The sequence below is a fragment of the Falco naumanni genome, chromosome 4 (assembly GCF_017639655.2).
Source record: "Falco naumanni isolate bFalNau1 chromosome 4, bFalNau1.pat, whole genome shotgun sequence".
Lineage (NCBI taxonomy): Eukaryota > Metazoa > Chordata > Aves > Falconiformes > Falconidae > Falco > Falco naumanni.
In genome coordinates this window covers 106,012,292-106,033,136 of record NC_054057.1, presented here as the reverse complement: position 1 = coordinate 106,033,136, position 20,845 = coordinate 106,012,292, and the positions used below count along the sequence as shown (strand labels likewise).

Below are 20,845 nucleotides of genomic sequence, written 5' to 3'. Positions count from 1 at the left end.
TGGTAAAGACACTCGGCTGATGGGAAAGGCCATGCTAGCAGGCACGTTTTTGCATTCTCCTCCAGCACACCTTGCTCCAGACACTTTGCGGCAAATGTTCCTTTTTGAGATCTATTGATTTCATAAATAATAGAGCAAAGGAAAGAAATACATCATGCAAATACACAGGTCAAATAATCTGTCCCTTAGGAAACAAACAGGAGCTACAAAAAAAAACAACCCAGCAGGCACGCGTTGATCTTTACGCAAAAGATCAAGTGTCATTAAAGTTATTTGTTAATCAACTTAACAACACATGGGTACGGCCATATTCAAATGGGTCACCTTGAGGGGTTTTGCTCCACAAACCTCCAGGCTTGAAGCTTGCCTTGTCATATCAGCATACTGAAGACCAAGTCCTTAAAGAAGAGAACAGCTCCATGGCAAGGCAGCTGTACCTCTCCCAAATCACTCCATCACATGTGCAGGATTTTAGTCTCCGCTGCTGGAGCATCATCCCGAGAGCTTTTGCTCAGTACATCCCCTGCATCCTACAATTTTGTTTTAGCCAGCTGCTTTCCAGCTGTGCCACTGCTGCTGCAGAGCATGACAGGGGAGGCACCCAGTGAGCAGGAGGATTTGAGAGCACCTTCCCTGGGCAGCATCAGCAGCAAGAAAAGAGCCAGGCCACGCTGTTTCCCACCCGCGCTCTTGGACCTGAAGCCTGGGCTAAGTCACTTCCCACTGAACACTGTCATTTCCACTGCGGCCCTTTGCCTTGCTCCACCTCCACATAAGAAAGCACCATCCTGTTAACAGGGACTTCACCTGCAGCCCAACACGGACAGTGACAGAAACAAAGAAAGAGCAAGTGGAGGAGCAGCTTGTTACAGCCTTGCTTTGCAAAGCTTCTCCAAGTGCCATCTTTCCATATGACCTCAAAAGTAGAATCCAAACACCATCTTGACCTCACTGCATTGACCCAGTTTGATGCTGCTTTGGGGAAGGATTTCTTAAAACTCTACCACCACCACAGATAGACACAAAATAGGATGAAATGCTGCAAAACCAAAGCTTGCCCTCCCACTCCCAGAGTCTCTCCAAGGATCTGCAATTAAGCCAGGTGAAATTTTCAACTGGTTTGTGGGCCACCAGTTGTCAGTAGCGACATCATGTGCTTCTGCTCCAATGTTTAGCACAGGAAAACTGAGCAGTCAGGAGCTTCTGCAAAAGCACAAGTACATCTGCCTTGGTTGTACTGACTGATGCTCACAAGGAACAAGCGCCAAAAGCAAAAGTCTTCACCCCTAACTCCTGGGAAAGCTCTTACCTAGCAAGCCCAACAGGCAGCAAGAAGCACGAGAAGACACTGATGTAGAATGCAACATCTCCTGCCCCCAGGACAAAAGGAACAACGTCCTTTGATGCAACCACAGCCTTCTGGAGAAACTGAGTAACTGGAAGGAATGCGAGAAGCAAAAAAGAAAAAAAAAAAAAAGATAATCCTAGACTTTCATAGGATAAAAACCATCTTGGGTAACTCTGGGTAGCACAAGGCACCTGCTGCACCATACGGACCAGCAGAACCTCTCTTGCTGTTACGGCATCTACACATGGCAGAGCAGATTCACAGAAGGGAAAAAGCAATGACCCCTCCCAGCCCATATCATGCTGCGAGGAGGTTCTCCTCCTGGGAGGATCTCATGGCATCATGCCCACACCAGGGCACACGCTCCCAAGCTGGGAGGGCCCGTAAGATCTGCCCGTTTCAGCTGAGCAGCGATCAGATCTCCAGTTGGGAGATCTGCTCGCCAAAGGTTGGCTCTGGCCTTCGGCAGGTCTGTGCAAACACAGGGATGGAAACATTGCCAAGCGCAGCTGCCCCAGGGGGAAGTGAGGCCATGCAGGAGGCTCCAGTCCAGGCAGCTACTTAGCTTAACCCTTTCAATCAGCGGCTGAAAGAACAGCTACCACTGACGGCACATGCTCCATGCAGCCGCCAGCTCCTGGAGTAAGCAGGGCCAGGCTTTGTAGCACTCCTCACCAGACATTTGCAGAAAAATCCTTGTGCCACGCAGAGCACCGCTGTATCCTCAGCTTGACCGGTGTCCGGAAGGCAGCAGTGACTTATTAGCTGCATGGAAGATGCCTGCAGGGAGCAGAAACAGCGAAGGAGAACAGAGGTGACAGCGTTTTGGCACTGGGTCATGGCACTGATTCAGCCTAACTGTTTTGTGACAACAAAATGGTGCATTTCCAGCTATATTATGTTATCAGGGAGGAAGAGCTGGAAGGAACATAAAGAAATCTAAGAGTAGCCACTGGGAAAAGACTTCCTTGCAGATGGCAAACTCATGGCCTCAGGCGGCAATCACCTGGCCTGTCTGAGCTGCAGCTAAGCCCACAATGAGTTACCCTCTGCCAGAACATCCCCAGGTTTTCACGATACTCATCCCCTGCCAGAAACCACCCCACAGCACACTCTCCCAACACAGATGTCAGCACATACCCCCAGTCTTTGCTCAGAAGTGACACCAGTTAACTTCAAGCTCCACCTGAAGCCCTAGGCGACACCCATCACTCCTGCTGATAGCAGAAAGGTGCTCAGCACACCCCCAGCAGCACTGGCTGCTGTGCTACAAGGGGATGGGAAGAAAGTAAAGGATGCTGGAGACCTGTGCTCTGGAAGTGAGCCCACCTCTCTCTTCCCTGCCACACTGCATTCAAATCTCTAATGAGCTCTTTGCCCACAGAACCTGCACTTCGATAGAGGAAGTCATTTATATGCATCTCCCCTGACAAGGAACAGGGGATTGAAGAGTGATGTTTGCCTGCGATGGCACTTCTGTTGCAGAGCTAAAATAGATCCCAGCTTCCCCAGAGACACACATAAAACTTCCTAGAGCTCACTAAATCCAGGTGAAATATGCAGATGAGCGTCAATAAGAGAATCTTCTTTCCCATTGCATTTCATTCCCAAAACTACAGCCGATCAGGTCATGTCATTTGCGAAGCACTTGGAGACAAACCATTTCTAAAAGCAAGAGAAGAAACACAGCCTTGCTCTCACGTCACAAGTGACAAACCTTTGCAAAATGATTCGCTTCCCTCCCCTCCTACTCACTCATGTTTCAAAAAAACATTTCGTTCAAAAGCAGCTCTTTAAAGAGGTTATATAATAAGTGATCTGTACCACGAGGCTGGCTAGTTTTAGCCCAGCTACTTAGATCATAGTTGGATTTTATTTTCTAGTTAGCTGGCAGGCTCATGTCCAGTAATGGCCCTGCAGGCAGAGGATGCTCCTGGCCATCTCACTTTCTGGCCAAAAGAGTCAATACCACAGCGTGCTGGTGCTTTTGCCTATTCAGTTATGAGCTCTGCCGTGGTATCTGTTCAATTCCAGCTCCCAGACAGGAAGGAAAGGGGGTAGGGCTTGAAGATTCTTACTTTTTCACAGATCACAGTTATGTTTAACATGCTCCATACTCATAGCAGCCAAAAAGCCATTTGCAGCAGTGCTGGGGTCCCCAGGGGCCAATCTCAGCACAAAGAACTGTTGCTAAAAGTTTAGTGAGGTCATACGTCTGGCAAGTGTAATGGCAACAAATTAAACTACTTTTTTAAGAACTTGGCTTAAAGCATGCCTCAGAGATCCAAAACAAAATCCTTAACTCTTTGTAGCCTCCCCGTGCACTGTTAACCGCCAAGGTTTTCAAGGTTGGGCATACATCACGCAGTGCAAAAGCGATGCCAGCTGAAGTACAAACATCCTCCTCCTCCTCACTTGGCTGTTCCACTGCTCTCTGAGTTAACAGGTTCACAAATCAGTTGCTGCAGATGTTCCCAAGTAAAAAAAACGGAAAAATAATGAGCGTAAAAGTGGATTTAACTCACTCTGGAGGCTACTCGGCTACTCTCTCCTCAGCGCTGAAAACCTGTGGTACTCCATGGAGAGTTAAGCACGGAGCCTAGGGACAGGACAGGCAATGGGATTTGGGCTCCTCAGATATTTTTTTTTATTTTTGAGGTTATCGCTCAGTGTTTAAGCACAAGGATTATGATTTAAATCTCGTATTTTCCACACCTTACCTGTGTCTCAAGCAATAGCCACCTTTTACAAGTGCTGGTACACATTAAGTTCTGATATTCTACTCCAGATAAGAGGTTGCAAGGAGGAGAAGTGAAGAGAGAGCAAGTTGCTGAGATTTGTGATAAGGAAATGATTGAGATGGGGAGTACTGTCAGAAGAAACTCCCTTCAGATTACCTTTCTTACTACCTAAATCATACAGAGGTTGTTAGATTCCCTTTCCTCCTGACCCTCCTCACCCACCCACTCTCGGTTACCTCTACAATACGCTGTATTGATCAAATGAGTGCTTTTAAGAAGTTGACTCCAGAAAACTCCCTATGTGCTGCTTTTGGCTGGGGTAAGAGTTAATTTTCTTCATAGTAGCTGGTATTTGTGCCGAAAACAGCGTTGATAACACAGGGATGATTTAGTTGTTGCTGAGCAGTGCTTACATAGAGTCAAGGCCTTTTCTGCCCCTCACCCCTACCCCAGCAGCAAGCAGGCTGGGGCGGGGGGGGGGGCACAAGGAACTGGGAGGGGACACAGCTGGGACAGCTGAGCCCAGCTGGCTGAAGGGATATGCCACACCACATGATGTCATGCTCAGCATATAAAGCTGAGGGAAGAAGGAAGGAGGGGACATTTGGAGTGATGGCACTTGTCTTCCCAAGTCACCGTTACGCATGATAGAGCCCTGCTTCCCTGGGGATGGCTGAGCACCTGCCTGCGATGGGAAGTGGGGAATGAATTCCTTGTTTGGCTTTGCTCGCACAGCTTTTTCTTTACTTATTAAACTGTCTTTATCTCGACCCATGAGTTTTCTCACTATTACCCTTCCAATTCTCTCCCCCACCCCGCCAGGAGGGAGTGAGCAAGTGGCTATGTGGGGATTAGCTGCTAGCTGGGGTTAAACTACAACACCCTACATCTCAATGGCTTGCCCTTCAGCACCTGAGCATCTCATCTGTTTTAGAAGCACAATTAAATCTTTCAAACGGATTCACTCAGAACATTGGAAAAGAAAAAGCATCTATATTGAATGTGCCCAAGTCACTTGTGTTGCCATTCTCCCTAAAATATATAAATGGCTTCTGTGGTCTCTAGGACATTAGGAACTACACATTAAAAGGAAGCAAAGGTTATTTTTAAATCAAAGCTTTAAAAACTGAAGAATGTTGGAACAGCTCTTAAATTTTCTTCTCCCCTTTACAACTCCTACCCCAAAGGCCAGTCCACAATATTGAAAATCAAGTTGATAAATTAGGCTCTTGCCACTCATTTTTGTCATCACTTCAGTGCCAGCAGATCAGGGCAGGAACAGTCTTCTCCTACCAGCAAACTGGCTGCATGTACCTTCGAGTCCCCTTCTCCCCACCCATCCGCATCACTACATAAGCTCATTTCAATGAAAATTACGTCAGCCTCTCAGCAAAAAGCCACTGAAAGCTTATAGCAAGAGCATGGAAGAATATCACTGAACTGATTCCATTAGTGTAATCCAAGAGAAAATAATGATTTATCAGACTTAGAACTTGGAAACAGAAAACAAACAGTCTTTGGCAAAGCAGAGAAACTCAGATTTATAAACAACCGAATAAGCATGGAAATGAGAAAGCTCTCAACCTCCTGCAAATGAAAGAGCAAAATATTGTGATAATGCCAACAAGGGGTTCTTAGAGATGTAAAAAGTACTAGGAGGGAAGGAGACAAGAAGCTTCCTGGTGATGGCAGAGGAATGCAAACAGCTTCACCCAGATGGGATGAGGAGTAATATTAACACCACCAAGACACTGTACCAGCAGCCACAGGCTGCAATAGAAACAGGTGGAAAAAAACCCAAAAAACCCCAGAAAAACCCCCACATGGGCTGGCCTTAAGATCTGCTAAGGCCCATGTGAAATAAGGGCTGCAGGCAGTACTCAGGCAAGCACCTGAAATGCCCACAGCACGTCTGGAGAAGGGGGCCCTGGAAGCTGTGAGAGGCTGGCAAGCGGTGGCGGCGGCAGGAGGGACCACTGAACCAGCCTCCCTGCTTGCAGAGGTCAGACAGACAGTGTTGAGGAGGGTTTCATTAACCCTGAGGTGCTCAAGTTCCCACAGCTCATTTCTCCAGGAATGTGGGTAATAAGTTTATTGCAAGAAAGGAGACCTTCCGTACGTGTTAGCAGAAGAGGTGCTGGAGAACAGGATCTCCCAGAAGTCCAAATTCTTGTGCAGCTACATACTGAACACCTGCTAAAGTACTGCAAAAGTCAGGAGGAGCAATGAGGGGAGCAGGGTGAAAGCGTAGGTGTGAGTGATGAGCTATTCAACTGTCAAAACATCTGCAAAATGACCAAAAATTAAAGGCAGTCTGGTGCGAGAAGAGGGAATTTCCACGATGGAGCAAACGCTCTGCTGCTTGGTTGCCTTTCCTCTCCCTCTACCCTGCCTTTTATTTAAGAAGCAGACAAAGACAAAGCAAAATCCGCTTGGAATCCACCCTGCATCTGACCCACCAGGGCCTCTCTCCCAGCCTCAAGCAACTCAAGCAATTGTTTTTCACACATTGCACAAGGGAGCAGGATAAATCCCACCATCGTATTCAATCACCTCTGCACAAACACCACGCAGGGTCTGAACTGCTTTGTCAGATCTGCCAGGCACCACCTGGGACTCGGGTGAGGCAGACCCTTCTCCAGGTGCTGGCTGTGCTGGGACCTCACCTGCTCGCTGTGGTCTGAGAACAGAGGTGAACTCCCACTGCCCAAAACATCATGGGAGTTCCTTGCTTGTCACCTACGGCCAGCACATACCTCAGCAACAAGCCTAACACAGCTTGTGCCAGACGTTTGGCAACTCCAAGATGCTTAAATATTTTACAACTAACTCAGCAGCACCAAAGGCAGGAGAGATCCAACCTTCCCAGTTAGTAGTCAGATGACACGCTGGCTGCTATATCTCTGGAAAACACAGGAGATCACAATCATTATCCACACTTATGAATAAAATATTCCTTTTATTTTAGTAAATCAACGAGGCTTATTTACACATAAAATAACTGTACATTGCAATTGAAAAACAGATTGTGCTCAAAATGGTTAAAGCAAGTCACACACAGTCTGTCAGGAACACAAACAACCTCAAACCTCCCAGCGCCTTCGGCTCCCATCCTCTCCCAGGAAATCAGCTCTTTTTGTTCTGAATGATTTTCTGCTGATTCTCAAGACATTCCTTCAGCTTGTCTTCAGTGAGCGTCAGCCTCTGTTCCAGGATAGCAACAGTCTGCAAAATAAAACGAAAGCTGCTGTTGAGCTGCTCACCAAGACAAGCTACGTACTGTAGTCTCAATGGTGTAATAAAATGCTAATTCACAGGAGTATTTTGAGGCATTTCAGGGCTGTAACTCCACTTATCAGCATTTCAGCAGGGCAGAGCCCCACACAACTTCAGAGAGGAGCAGAAGCTGCCAGGCATGAAGCTTTCCTGCAGACAACACTGATCACCTGTTCCAGCACTCAGTGCTTTCAAACTGGGCTCTGCGTTTCCTTTCACGGGCAGGTTCCGTCCTTCCATGTTCATGAGCCACCAGACACTGTTCTGCTAATGAGAGACAGAAGTCTGGAACAGTTTTGCCCAGTTTTAGCTTTGATATTGCCTCGCTGTTTCTGATTCTTTCCTCCTTTCCCTGAGTGCCATTGGTTTGATGCAATTAAAGCACACAAAACTTGCTGGACAAGCACGATGACAAGCAAGAAAACCCTCCCAGCACAAGACAGTGCAAGAGGTGATGGAGTGGAACTGAAACCCAAAGTGGCAGCATCTACCCTCACCATAACGCCTGAATATTTTTGTTTAATCCAGTTACCCCACAAAGGAGTGTTATATCTCTCTCCTCAAGCTGAAGTCATCATGTACAGGATGCACAGGAAGGACATTTTAACCACGTGGCAATAAAAGCTTCTGCTGAAAACCTTTTATTGATCACTCCAAGGTAATCAAGGGACCTGGCTATGCACAACTGCTTTCAGCTTCCAAAGACGCCAGAACAGCTGATAATAGGCGGTGATGATTTAATGCTTTAATATCCATAAACTTACCAGCAACAATCAATAGCTTCACATTTTGAGCATTTTTACTGCATAAATAACTTCCTGTGTTGAAAACAAAGGATGTTCGGATCCTTGGACTTTAATAAAGTAATTCAAATAAACTCGGACAACTGCTGTTTGTATAGAAGTTATACATAGAAAGCCTTTTAATAGCACATTTCGTAAGCACATCTCTAAGTGCCTGACAAAAGAAAGCAGGTCTCATTATCCCCATTTTACAGCTGGGGAAACGAAAGCACAAAGAGAGGAAATAGCTTGGCTAAGGCCACTTGAGACTAGGAAAAGTCTCCCATAAAACGATTCAGGGAATGAGACGAATGGGGGGCAGGGGGAGAAAGCAAGAAATAGTAAAAACAACACCAAGCATCATGGCAAAGCCATCTTGCAAGACTGTGTATCCACAATGTCAGAATATAATGCACCCTAGTTTTCCTTCTGTTCAAAGCTTATTTCTGCTTCACATGTGCCACTGACCTGCGAGAAGGCAGAAGTGCTAACTCCTGCTGCCTAATGCAGCATTGCTACAACTGTAGAAAGCTTCACCTGAAAGAAAAAACCCTGCACTGCTTAAATATTCCTGTGGGCTACAGCATTAGCTTCATTTAAGTTTTTTCCTCCTCTATTGCCACCCCTCTGAGGCACAAAAACTGCAGCACACAGAGAAGCAGAAGAAAAGTTGTGGAGCCGGCAGGTGATGTCCCACGTGTCCTGGAGCCAGCAGGAGCCCTCCCGTCTATTCAAAGGAGAGAGGAGAGAGGGAGGATTTCATCTTTTTCTTATCCAGCCATGCTATTGCCTAGTGGCTGTCCTACAGAAGTCAGGAGTAAAGCTACTCAGGGCAGAACACAGCAGGCTGAATGTCTACCAGGGGTTTACAGCAAAGATCCTATCCTGCAAACAGCCAGACAAGAGAATGAAAAGCAGTAGGGATCCTGGCTTTTCCTTTAAAAAAGAACTAGTAACTCAAGACTGTTCAAAAAAGGGTCTCTGTGTGCGTGTGAAACATTGCATCAAATTTCCTTTAGAAAGATAATCAACTGAACTAATGTCCTGGTCACACTGCCCTGTTAGAAGCAAAGCCCCAGATTACTTGTGGTTCCTATATCCCAAGATTTACTGCCACCACAATCCTGCCATTACACACAGCACTGTAAGACTAAGCGCAAGTAAAGCAGATTTCAGAAAGCGCTGGATTTGTGAAAAAGCTGTAAGGAAAATGTTTATTGGAATGGAAATTGCTTGTAAGTATAAGCAGAAAACTCATAGTGAGTATTTTTTGGAAACTAAAAGTGGAAAAGTAGCAGTCAGAAGCGAAATCCAGGAAGTCCAAAGTAGGAACTGATGACTACAGTCCATTTAGACTTGAGTGTATGATGCCCAAAATACACAGGGCATCTGACATCCTAGGAAGGTAAGGGAAAGCACAAATACTGCCCAGCTGCTCTTAGTGCTATATTGTAACTTAGACACAAAAGAAAAGCTCCTTTTATTAGCAGCTGACAGTTTTACAATATTTCCACGTTACTATTTATAAAGCAAGTCCTTGTCGGTAGGCAAATTAACTTGCGCCCATTCAACTCCTGTATGTTTTTGCTATTGCTTTTCAGAAGATAACGAACCAAAAATTAAGCTTGATTCAGTGAGGATTCACTGGAGCCAGGCTTGCACTGGAGCTGTTTCTCTGTGGCAGGATCTGGGCTTCCTGTTGTGTCAGAAGCACAGCACATGTCTCCATTACGCACCGGGGAGTAAATGCTGGATAATTTATTAAAGTCCTGGCTCAGATCAGCAGAAGGGTAACAGCTTAGGCTTAAATGAGAAGAAAAATCTTTTCTTTTTTTTTTTTAAAAGGAGTATTTCTGACATTACAGTAATATCCTGAGCATCACTATGGACACCAGAACAGAATATGGAATTTTTCACACAAAAGAAAACTTACTTAAATCACTCCTCCCAACGCTTCCTGCAACATTTGTCTTCATTCATCTTCGCAGACTTAGCCTAGAAAAAAACGGCTCTTCTCTTTGGAAACATTAAAAAGAAACTATGTAGAAGAAAGTAAGTTGCCTCCTATTTACTTTTTAAGTTCTAGGGAATATTCAGCTCCATCCTCCCCCAGGACACCTGAACTGAAGCACCCAATAGTCTTGATGACAAGCCCCCTATGCTATTCCTCCACGTTATTTTCACTCCCTCAACCCAAATAATAGCAATTTGTGATGCTGTTCCAAGATGCCTTCATCAATATATTTCCCTTAGTCCCTGTTATACATTTCCCTGTCTGGTTAAGTAGCTGAGACAATTTAAGAACCCCTAGCCGCAAGGTCGAGGCTTTTGCAGTGGCCCTGGGGGGGCAATCTGTCCTGCCTCTTCTGAGGACTAGATAAGGGAACCAGGTGCTAACCGAATGCCAACAGAAACCAGTTCTACAACTGCCAAAGGAAACCTGAAAAGCCCAGGCCAGAGCGAGCAAGCAGGAGGCCATCAGCAACCCTCTGGAGTGGTGGTGGAAGCCCTGGCCGAGACACCCACCTAGACAAAAAGCTCCTCAGTACCTAAAGCAGTACTTAACCTGGAGCGGGGGCAAGGCAGGCAAGAGCACGGGAATACTGGAACAACGTTAGGCTCACCCTGCTAAGGGAGAGCTCTGCAAACAAAAAGCTGCAGCTCCTGCCCTGCCAGCGTGTGGGTTTTCAGTGTGCCACTCACACTGGCTTTGACTGAGGTAGCACACACACCACCATGGGGGGTGTAACACTGCTCCGGTTGATCTGCAGTACCTGTGGGACGCCCCAAAAAAGATGTATTGATACAACGGTTACTCACATCAGGTAACAACAACTGGGCTGAGCCTACAATGGACAAGCCTGCACACCAACTGTAAAGAAGATGAGCTTTTAGCCATGTGCAGGCGAAGTATTACACCTGCACTCCTATTCCCATCATCATTTCATAACATATAACCCCTCTTTTCCATTATCTTGAAGGAGGCAGAAGTAGCTTCCTAGCTTACTTAAGTAAAGAAGATTCTTAAAGGTTTGCTCCCCCATTTTTACTAAGCATATGTTAAAAAAGATTTTGCAGAGCACTAACATACCAAGTAGCCCAAGAAAAAACATTACTTCTACCTCTTCGGATTTCTCTTTCCAATCTGACATGTTAATTTATGAAGACAGCATTTTCTTTTCAATTTAACAAAAAACGCACCTGAAAAAATATACGCAAGAAATGCAGAAGTTTAGAAGTTTCTGTGCACTCAGATTTCCTAGTCCACTGTGTTAGTACAAAGAGAGACTTAGGATGCCTTTCAAGAGCTACAGTGAAGACTACAGATGGCCCATGGATTTGCAGAATAAGACTTGTCAAGTTTGACCTCAAGCTGCACACTTAAGAGCTCTGCCCTCTGTAACGAACAACGCCAAGACTGGTTTGTTTTCAAAGAGCTAAATGCCCTGCTGTAACTTCTTATGATTGTCCCCCAAAATAGTAATTTCAGAACCCATGTCAGTCCCAAACATGGCCAAGAAGTACAGCAAGTAAACTGCATCACAGATATGCTGCCTTAGCATCCAAGGGTCTCTCAGCAAGTGCTAATGAGCGGGTTCAGAGGTACCTATGTAGTACCTCTAGGGCACAAATTATGACACCTGGACCACAGATGGCTGCACAGCATTGAGGAGACCTGGTGGCGCTATACGGGAAAGCAAAAACAGCCTTGCAAGAAAGAAGTACAGCTGCCAACCTTCAGATGCACCAGTTAAAGCCAGTAATACGGACAAGACAAGGTCCTAGTTATTGTATGCAGATCACTAACATGGTACCTCCAACACCCACCAAATACAGTCCTGAGCATAAAAGCAGTCCTATGCAGGAAGAGGAATAAACAAATATCCAGGTAAATAAAACTTGGGAGCCCTTTCTCTAATGCAACATATGAAATAAACTACCACAGGAACAGTCTGCACTGAGGTAGCTCTACCTACCTTTCACAGGAAAAAGGTTAACTCCTTCCACCACCAGCAGTTCAAAATACCAAACGCCAGCTGCAAGATTAGAAGGCTCATGGGAGAATTCATGCAGCAAAAGCCACCGAGATTCAAGCATGAACCTGTCTGGTAAGAAGCAGCCTTTGCTCCTATCATACTAAGTTTTGCCCTGACTTGCTGTCAGCCTCCCTTCAGTCTGAGCAACTACACCTAGTGAAACTCAAAGCAGACCCCTGCTATTACTAAGCACGCTTAAAGCAAGCTAGGCTGCCCTCCTCCTGGGCAAATCGTACCTTAACACAGTTTTGAGACGGGACCTGACACAGCTACCGATGTTCAGTATGCTCTGAAGCACGTTCAGCTAAAGCTGGCAGTTCAGGCTCGCCAAGGACGTAAACCTCCCATCTCGCAGTATAACCAGGTACGAAGCCTTTGCAGTTATTAACACTACGCATGCAAGGCTCTCTGCGTGTCAGGACTAGCCCTACTGTAGTGGTCAAAACCTTAATCTCAGAGATCAAATACATAATTAGGTGGTTTGTGGTGTTTATTGGCTGGTTTTTTTTTTAACATGAAATGATTTCTAAGAGAAATGATAGCTCTTCAACTGCTTAGACTAAAACAAGATCTGCTACCCCAGAGACATTTAAAGTAAGTTCTGTAGCTCCTCACCATCTCAACTGCTTTGAATGCAAACTTGAAGGTGAATTCTCACAAAACCTATTTGCATAGAATATTTCACACCAGGCTGGTTTATGGATAGCATATTGATTATTTCAGAATGAAGACGACAGCTCATCTAGTGTTTCAGTCTTCCCCTCAATCTTTCTTTAATACAGCATCATGAATTTTTCTGGGTTTACTTTGTAACACACTTCCAATTACACAAACTCTTGCATTTGTACTAGAAAACACTTGACCTCAGCGTGGCTAGGCAGGAAGTTATCGGTCAGTGCTGCTGCCCAGCTGCTGGTCAGGAATTCCTGCACGCCCCCTCAGTTTTTGCACATTCATCCAATGTCACTGTTAGGTCATAGGGATCAGGAATACATGACAACGCTTGCAGAAATCCAAATGCTAGCACTAACCCGGCCTCATCAGGATCCCTATGCAGAGCTCCAGATCCTAAACAGCCTCCATGTCTTGTTCTCCAGTGCACAGCATAAGAGCTCACAGTGCTACCAGCTCTCTTCAGCCAACAGACAGGTGCTACTCACAACACTTGAAAAGTAAAGGTTTTTTGGTTTTTTTTTACATTTAGCAACCCAAAGCACTACAAGAAGGATGTAGTTTTAAAAATCTGAAACCAGCATTTCCCAGCTAACCCCACCTTACTATTATTGGGAGGGCGGTGAGACACTGGCCCAGGGTGCCCAGGGCAGCTGTGGGTGCCCCATCCCTGGCAGCGCCCAAGGCCAGGCTGGACGGGGCTGGGAGCAGCCTGGGCTGGTGGGAGGTGTCCCTGCCCATGGCAGGGGTTGGAACTAGATGATCTTTAGGTCCCTTCCAACCCAAACCATTCTGTGATTATCAGCTTCCATCCCTCCAGTACGCTCCCACTTTATGTAGATGCTTGAATCACAGTTAACCAATCTTTAACTAAATTATAGGAGCAACTTTGGTCTACTGCATGAGTCTATTCATGCAGCAGACTCAGTACAGCAACGAGCGATCACTTGCAGTGCTCCTTGTGCTTTTTACAGTAGGAAAACCATACAAGAGTAGCTAAAAATTCTAGAATTTTCTATTTTGCCAGACCAAGCAGCATGGTCAATACCAGTATCACAGTGATCAAAGGGACCCTGGAGGACAGAAAAGGATGTCCTTTGTACTAAATCAATCCCGGCCACAAAGATGAGCCACAGGCGCTGCCAGTTTCTTCCACACAGTGCGGGGACAAGGCACACAAACCATCTGTAACTGAGCCTTTCCATTTACAGCCCTCTTACTAAAAATGGTTCATCACTCATCTCTGCTGCTTCTGTCTTGACAGTTATCCGCCAAAGCTAAACTGATAGCACTTGCATCAGATCCTGAAGTTTCTGGAAGGAATAGATGCAGGCTTCTGCACAGGTAGGGGCAGCTTGCATGATGCAGAGCTCCTAGACCTCTGGGGCTAGACCAGCACAGCAAAAGGAGGCAGGAGACTTCAAGTTTCATCACACAGTATGAAAACACAGCCAAGTTATGATGAACTACAACAAAATATCCAAGCACATACCATGACAGCAACTGCACAATATAGAGGTTAGAACCCCAAATGACTAGAGGTCTCCCCCAACCACAAAGACTTCAAAGACCTTCCATATCCTTCCCCTGACCTACCTCTGAAAGGATGCAAATCACTCTGCTGAATTCACCCAGCTGCTGGTACCCAGTGACTGAGTAACAATTTATATTTATCTTTAAGGTCTACTTAAGAAAACAATCCTCCCCATTGAAGGATAATAGAAGGTGAAGGTCCTGTGGACCTCTAGAAAGATGATCAGCTGAGAATCCAGCCTTTAGACAGTGTCCTGCTAATACAGCAGTATCCCTAGAAGTGAATTTAATTTAAACAGTCTTAGAAAAAATACGTATTTGCATCGAGACTTAAGAGATTTTGTAACAAGCATATTTTTGAAGTGAATTTTAGAAAAAAAGTAGCTCTAATATTAAACAGAGGACTGGCAACAACCATGGTACTTCATTTGGTTTTGAGTGAGAGATCAAAGCTACTGTATCTCCAAGAGATGGCTTTGATTCATGAGAAATAGCCTTTATGTCCTTTAAATTAAGATTTAAAAGGCAAGCTTATCTGGCATTTCACAGATTTTTCAGATGGGAACATGTTTTTATTAGTGTTTTGGTTTTGAGGCCATTTATTTTGAAGTAAGAACGGCTTGCACTTTTTCCCCTGTGTGTTGGGTCCACCTGTAGCCAGTGGGTGTTCAGGGCTTGAGAGCAACACAGAAACCAAGTCATTTGTGTAAGGCAGAGGTAGCAGTGCTTATGACCCAAATGAGAAAAGAAGTTCTTCTTGACTTGTAACTACTTGAAGTCATAAAAGCATTTATTCTGCTAAACCAGTTGCTTAACTTACATTCAGCACCTCGCAGAAGAGAGGGGCCACATTAATTCCTCACCAACATAGGCTTTGGAGACCACATCTCAAAACAAAACAAAAAAAAAAGACTAAAAAAATCTGCTTTTACTTGTTTTCTTTATAAGCATTGCACACACAAACATCTTCAGTTTTAATTAAGCAGCAACTCACTTGTGTCCAAATCTTTTTTTATGCTAAAGAACTTTATTTAAAAAATTCTTCTCCTCCCTCCCTCTGCAATCTTTTCTGGAGTGAAATAATCCTTTAATCTTACATGAGCTAGATTGTCCTTCAGTTCAGGCTTGGATTATTTTACATATTCATCAAGTCTTCTCCATTTCACTGTTGTGTTTTCTCCCAGCTTAACGCAAGATTAGTTTGGGGAAGTATATAAAGCTGTTTCCTGTGGGTGGATTATCGCAGCTATTTATGAATTTTTATGCTAACCTGATTCTGAACTCTTTGTTTGGATCAGACATCTTCCTTCCCATATAAAACCAGCAGCTTTTGCCTCGGTGCCCACTGCCCACCAGTGCTACAGATTACCAGAGTGAACATGGCAGCTGCAGGTGTTTGGAGCGATCACGAGAGTACACAAATTTTTGAAGATGTCATTGCAAATGCAGGTTTTCCAAGATGGTCACTCACAGATGATCGATCTTCTTTCAGAAATGCAGAAATTCAGCTGCTAGGGCAAAAATGCACTTGACCCAAGTAAACTCTTACTATGTGCTCCATTTTTGTTTCAGCCAAAACACACCTTTCTGTTCCAGGAAGTTATCCAAGAGATAAAATCACCTTGTTTAAGGGAAAACTTTAATATTCAGCCCACCTCTTTATATAGGCACTGAGATACTGAGATCCAGCCTTTGATAAAAAAAAAATAAAATTGACAAACAATTTACATTTTCTTCCTTTTCACATCTCTGAAATGCCAGTAAAGAACAGGATTCTTCAACATGGAGACACTGACAAGATACTCTGCTGCAGGAAAGGTAGGAGCAAAACATCTGTATTATTTATTACTCTCACCTTCCTGATTCCTTTGCCAGATTTGAACTGCCTGCTTTCCTACGAAGGGGCACAAGGGCATCTAAGTAATCCAAAACTACTGGAAATGACTGGCTTATGTCTGGATCCCAACTTCACTCCATCCTTCAAGGCAGCAGCATTAAGCATGTGCTGCTCTTCTGAAAAAGGCAGTCAAACATTAACTTATTTATTTGCACGTGAAGTATGGCCAAACACAAACCACGTTTAGAAAAATTATCTGAAGACCCTTGTCAGGTCACATTAGACCACTTTCTTAGAAGTAAAACAAAAACGTCCTGACAGAGTTCTGGTGAAGAAGAAAAGAGGAAGGTTTTATTCAAAGACCAGTTTAAAGAAAGTTGCCAACATTTTAAAGAATGAAATAACAGCACAAAGTCAACAACATAAAAATGAAGCTTTATAAATCTGAGAGGGCCATATCTATTTGCTAGAGCGGTTAATGCTAGATGTGGTACACAGCAGCCACTGATTTCTTCCGACCCATCCTTCTCTAGTAAGCGCTGAAGTGCCGAACTGAAGGAGCAAGTCTGCTCAAGTGCATCCTGCTGCGCAGGGCACAACGCCTCAGCGCCTCTACTTGTGGTTGGTGCCTAGCAGGAAGAGACCTCTTAATGGAATAAACACAATCCTGCTGTCTCTAAGTACATGACACCCCACTTCATCTGGAAATCTACTGTCAACAGAGGGAAGATACTGGTAATTGGTGAGCGGCAGACAATGCATCTTCAAGTGTGCGGCTCCGAACAAAGCTGTGCACTGGCAAGAGATGACAGACTTCAGCTGATGTCTTCCCATTAAATCTTCCAGCAGAAATTTAATGCATTTTCTCTCCTTTCCACTTTCACATCATACTAGGTTTAGCATGATAAAACCTTGAAAGGATAGCTATGCAAAAAATACTAGGAAAATAAATCAGGTTTGTTATTTGCATGATTTCCTGAAGTAGTTTATCATAACTTTAAGTTTCCCTTACTGGTACATTACATCATGTTAACAGTGCTGGAAACTATGACAAAAAGAGCACAGGAACTCAAGGTACCACATCAGAAATATAACCAAGCTCCCATACAAACTTTAAATTCCTGAAAAACCTACGAATGTCTCTATCAGTTTCTGGAAATATCGCAGGCACTCTGTCCTCTTCCTTTAACCCATATGGCCCTGCTTATGCCATGGGAGATCTCTTTTAAACAAACAGCACTCAGGAATTATGAACTAATGATTTATAACAGCGTACCAGCAGCATCCTCAGCCCTCCTCCAAGAAAGGAAAAATACTGACATCTATTAGGTGTCTATTAGGTGACATCTATTATTTATGAAAGCTTTTTGTTCCATTTTCAAAGCAGCAGTGGTGTCCCCCTTCGACAAAAAGAAGTCAGCAGGCCCAAATCTGCCATATAAACCACACAATGTTGGTTTGAACCTGCTGCTAGGGAGCAGCACCCAGTTGTACCTTGGCAGAAATGGCTAGGAAAGACAACCAACGCACCACCACCTGCTGCTGTTTCCATTTCATTTGGATCTCTGCTAGCCATCTGCACGCTATGGCTCTTCCCAGTCACTAACTGCACAGAAGAGGGATAACAGGGGCTTTCAAGGTACCACATCAGAAATATAACCAAGCTCCCATGGAGCTAACGAACTATAAATTCCTGAAAAACCTACAAATCTCTCTATCAAACAGAGGGTTTCTGGAAATATCACAGGCACCCTGTCCTCTTCCTTTAACCCATATGGCCCTGCTTATGCTATGGGCAGCCAGAGCTGCATTCCCCTCTCTGTTACACACCATCAGCATTGGAAAAACCAAAGTTCAGCCATGCAAGCAGACGCCCTCCAGTTACCTTCCACAGCTCTGTCTCGCTACCTGCCAGCATCCCTCCTCTTTGAGGAACCTCCTCCCTTACTCTAGGAATGAGGGCTTCTTCCAGGCTCATTTGCTTAAGTTTGTTTGGTGTTGGTTTGTTTCGCTGTTAAATATAAAAACCTTGGCATGAAAATGAAGAATTATGAAACCATTTCAACAGTGCGTCAGGAACATCTACTTGTACAAATGCATTAAGATGGTGTTAATACAAAATACAACATACAAAGATTAGAACCAATGGGAAATTAAGTACTTCAAGGATGGCAAAAAAAAAGCTACAAAAAAGGTAAGAGGCTGCTGAATGCAGAGTTACTCAAGGCAGATTTTTCGTTTTTTACTATTTCAGGCCTATTTCCAATTTTATCCTATAACCTACTAATTTATTCCTCCCCCACTGATCTCAATTTCTCTTTCTGCTAGGTTTAAAACAACATTTGGAATTTTCTACAGTTACATCTTCAAGAGATGTTTGCATTGCTTATATCTAGTTTAAATCCCACACATACTGTTTACTGCAATATTTGCCTTCTCTAAACACCTATGAGGTTGAAAAAGAGACATTACACATTCATCATCAGAAGTGTGGATCTGATTTATGTAATGAAAGATAACGATCACATTCCAAACTTACTAGGGAGAGGTAAAAAGGGTAAGAAAGTATTTTTTGTATACACTGGGTTGCATTTTACTCACAAGCATGAGGGCCCAATGTCATACAAGATTTTTTCCTCCCCCCTCCAGCGTTCAGCTTTTTAGAGATCACAGGAAAAGTGCTTTTTTGCATTTCTGCCAAATTAACTTAAATACCTTTTGGTTTTCACCCTACACTATTTCAGACTGTCTGTAGTCCTGGAATGTTTTTTAATCCTTCAGTCAGCCCTACTTCAATCCCCCAATGGGCCCTCCAACCCATCATCTCACACTTTTTGACAAGTACTTCTTCTCAAGAGCAGAGAGCTAACTCAGACTAGTTATTAGTACGTTCAATATCGAGTGTTCAAGACCTGCTTGTTCTGCCTCAGAAACAACACTCAAACTCACAGAAAAACACTCCCACACAGATTTTTCCATCCTACGACCACAGTCTCATCTACAGAAGATTACCAATGTTTACTATCCCATGCTTTCTCCCTGCTTCTCACATACCTCAAAAATACACAATGAAATTCAGCCCCAGACAATAATCAGATGGTATTTCTTCACAGGAAGAATGAGAAGTTATTTAAACAAAAAACAGCTCTATCCCCACATTCTTAGTAAGTAAACACGTACTGTGATGATCACCATTAATGGCTGGTACTGTTCAAGCATTGCTTAGTGACTCTGAGGAAGAACTGCATGTTAACACTTCAGCAAGGGATTAGCTGTCTGCTAGCTGTGGGTGAAAAGCATGTTTCAGAGATGAGGCACAGAAGGGCCCAGACTTGTTGATGGGAGGAGAACACTGCAGAAATTGGACTGTGTAGGTGAACGCTGGGTGGGGGAGAGGAGCGGGATCTGAACAGAATTTACCTGGGAGAGAGCAGACAGAGATTATTCACCAAAAGAGAGTCCTACTGCCAACCACTCCTTTAGGCATCACCTTAGATAACTCTTGGCTAATAGGACAGGGTACCAGAGCTAGCTCAAGTAGCACTCTGCTACACTGCAGCATAAAGGAATTCGGGGAAGAGCAAGACGCAACCTGGGAGTCAATGTGAGGGAACTGACAGAGAAGCTGACAAGGATGAAGACAGATTCATTAAAAAAGCTAAAAGGCAGAGGTTTTGAACTAGTCACACTCATTCTATGAAACTACTGCAAAACATTCCCAATTCTCCCAGCCAGAGGTTCCCCTTTTATTACAAAATTAAACAGCAAACCATACCTGAGTCAGAACATCCAACTGTCCCATAATATGCTCCAAGGTAGTTGCAAGACTGCTCTCCTCCTCTTGCTGCTCGTGGTTCCTACCAGAATCCTGCATTTTTGTTTTCTTAAGATGAATACCACAATCCATTTCTGATTGCTAGAAAAATAATCAGACATAATCTGTTATTGAGATGCAAACAACTGGAGAAGGATTTCTGTTTCACGGAGGGTAAACAGTGAAGAACAGTTTATGTTGGGACATGGTAGTAAAAGCAGGCAAAGGAGAAAAGGAATTGGTCTTGCCACAGCTGGAAAAGGAAAAGTTGCTACAGAACTTCTCTGCCTTCCCCAGGTGGAGGTTTTTTTCCTGGGTTCTTTGTGTGTGTTTTTGTTTGTTTTTAAATCTCCATCAGGAAAGGCAAACCTTAGATAACAATCTTGAAGCAATCCTGCAAGGTTAAAGTCTCATATGTGCAAAGAGCTCTGGCATGTTCATGTGGTACACAGGCATAGACTGTACAGGTAAACGAAGACTTACTGGAGCCACACAGAATCACTACATCCAAATTATAAGAATTAAGTAAGCTTCACAGAGGAGTCCAATTACTTCAACAGTAAAGTAAAAGCCTCTCTCCGTGTTTGGTAGTTGTAAGAAGGATGCTGTACCGCAGTTAAATTCAGCAGAAGCAAGATGTTCCAAGATGCATTAAAACAGGCAGCTTTGATTTAGTAATTTTAATTTTGTTTGTATCTTGAACTGGTTTTCCCTCCTCAATGAGGTTAAGACCAAGTTTACTTTGAAGTTTCAATTTCAACCGTTTTAGTTACGCAAGCTCAAGTATTTAATTCTGAATAAATTA

The 20,845-nt window shown here is 44.1% G+C and overlaps 1 protein-coding gene and 1 long non-coding RNA gene across 6 annotated transcripts in view; both read right to left on the bottom strand.

Moving 5' to 3' along the window:
* Positions 1–234: 234 nt before the first annotated feature.
* LOC121088058 lies at positions 235–4,281 on the bottom strand. The gene is made up of 2 exons (XR_005827815.1): positions 3,708–4,281; positions 235–3,013 (listed from the first exon to the last, which is right to left on the bottom strand). It is a non-coding gene; the product is annotated as an uncharacterized LOC121088058 (long non-coding RNA).
* A 2,747-nt stretch (positions 4,282–7,028) lies between these two features.
* POC1A (POC1 centriolar protein A) overlaps positions 7,029–20,845 on the bottom strand; it is a 62,799-nt gene continuing 48,982 nt past the window's right edge. For all 5 annotated transcript variants that reach the window (XM_040591335.1, XM_040591337.1, XM_040591339.1 and 2 more), the window contains 2 exons: positions 20,002–20,142; positions 7,029–7,314 (listed from right to left, as the gene is read on the bottom strand). In XM_040591335.1, coding sequence (XP_040447269.1) covers positions 7,216–7,314; positions 20,002–20,142 — 240 coding nt within the window. In that variant the 3' untranslated portion in view covers positions 7,029–7,215. The remainder of the gene's footprint in view (positions 7,315–20,001; positions 20,143–20,845) is intronic.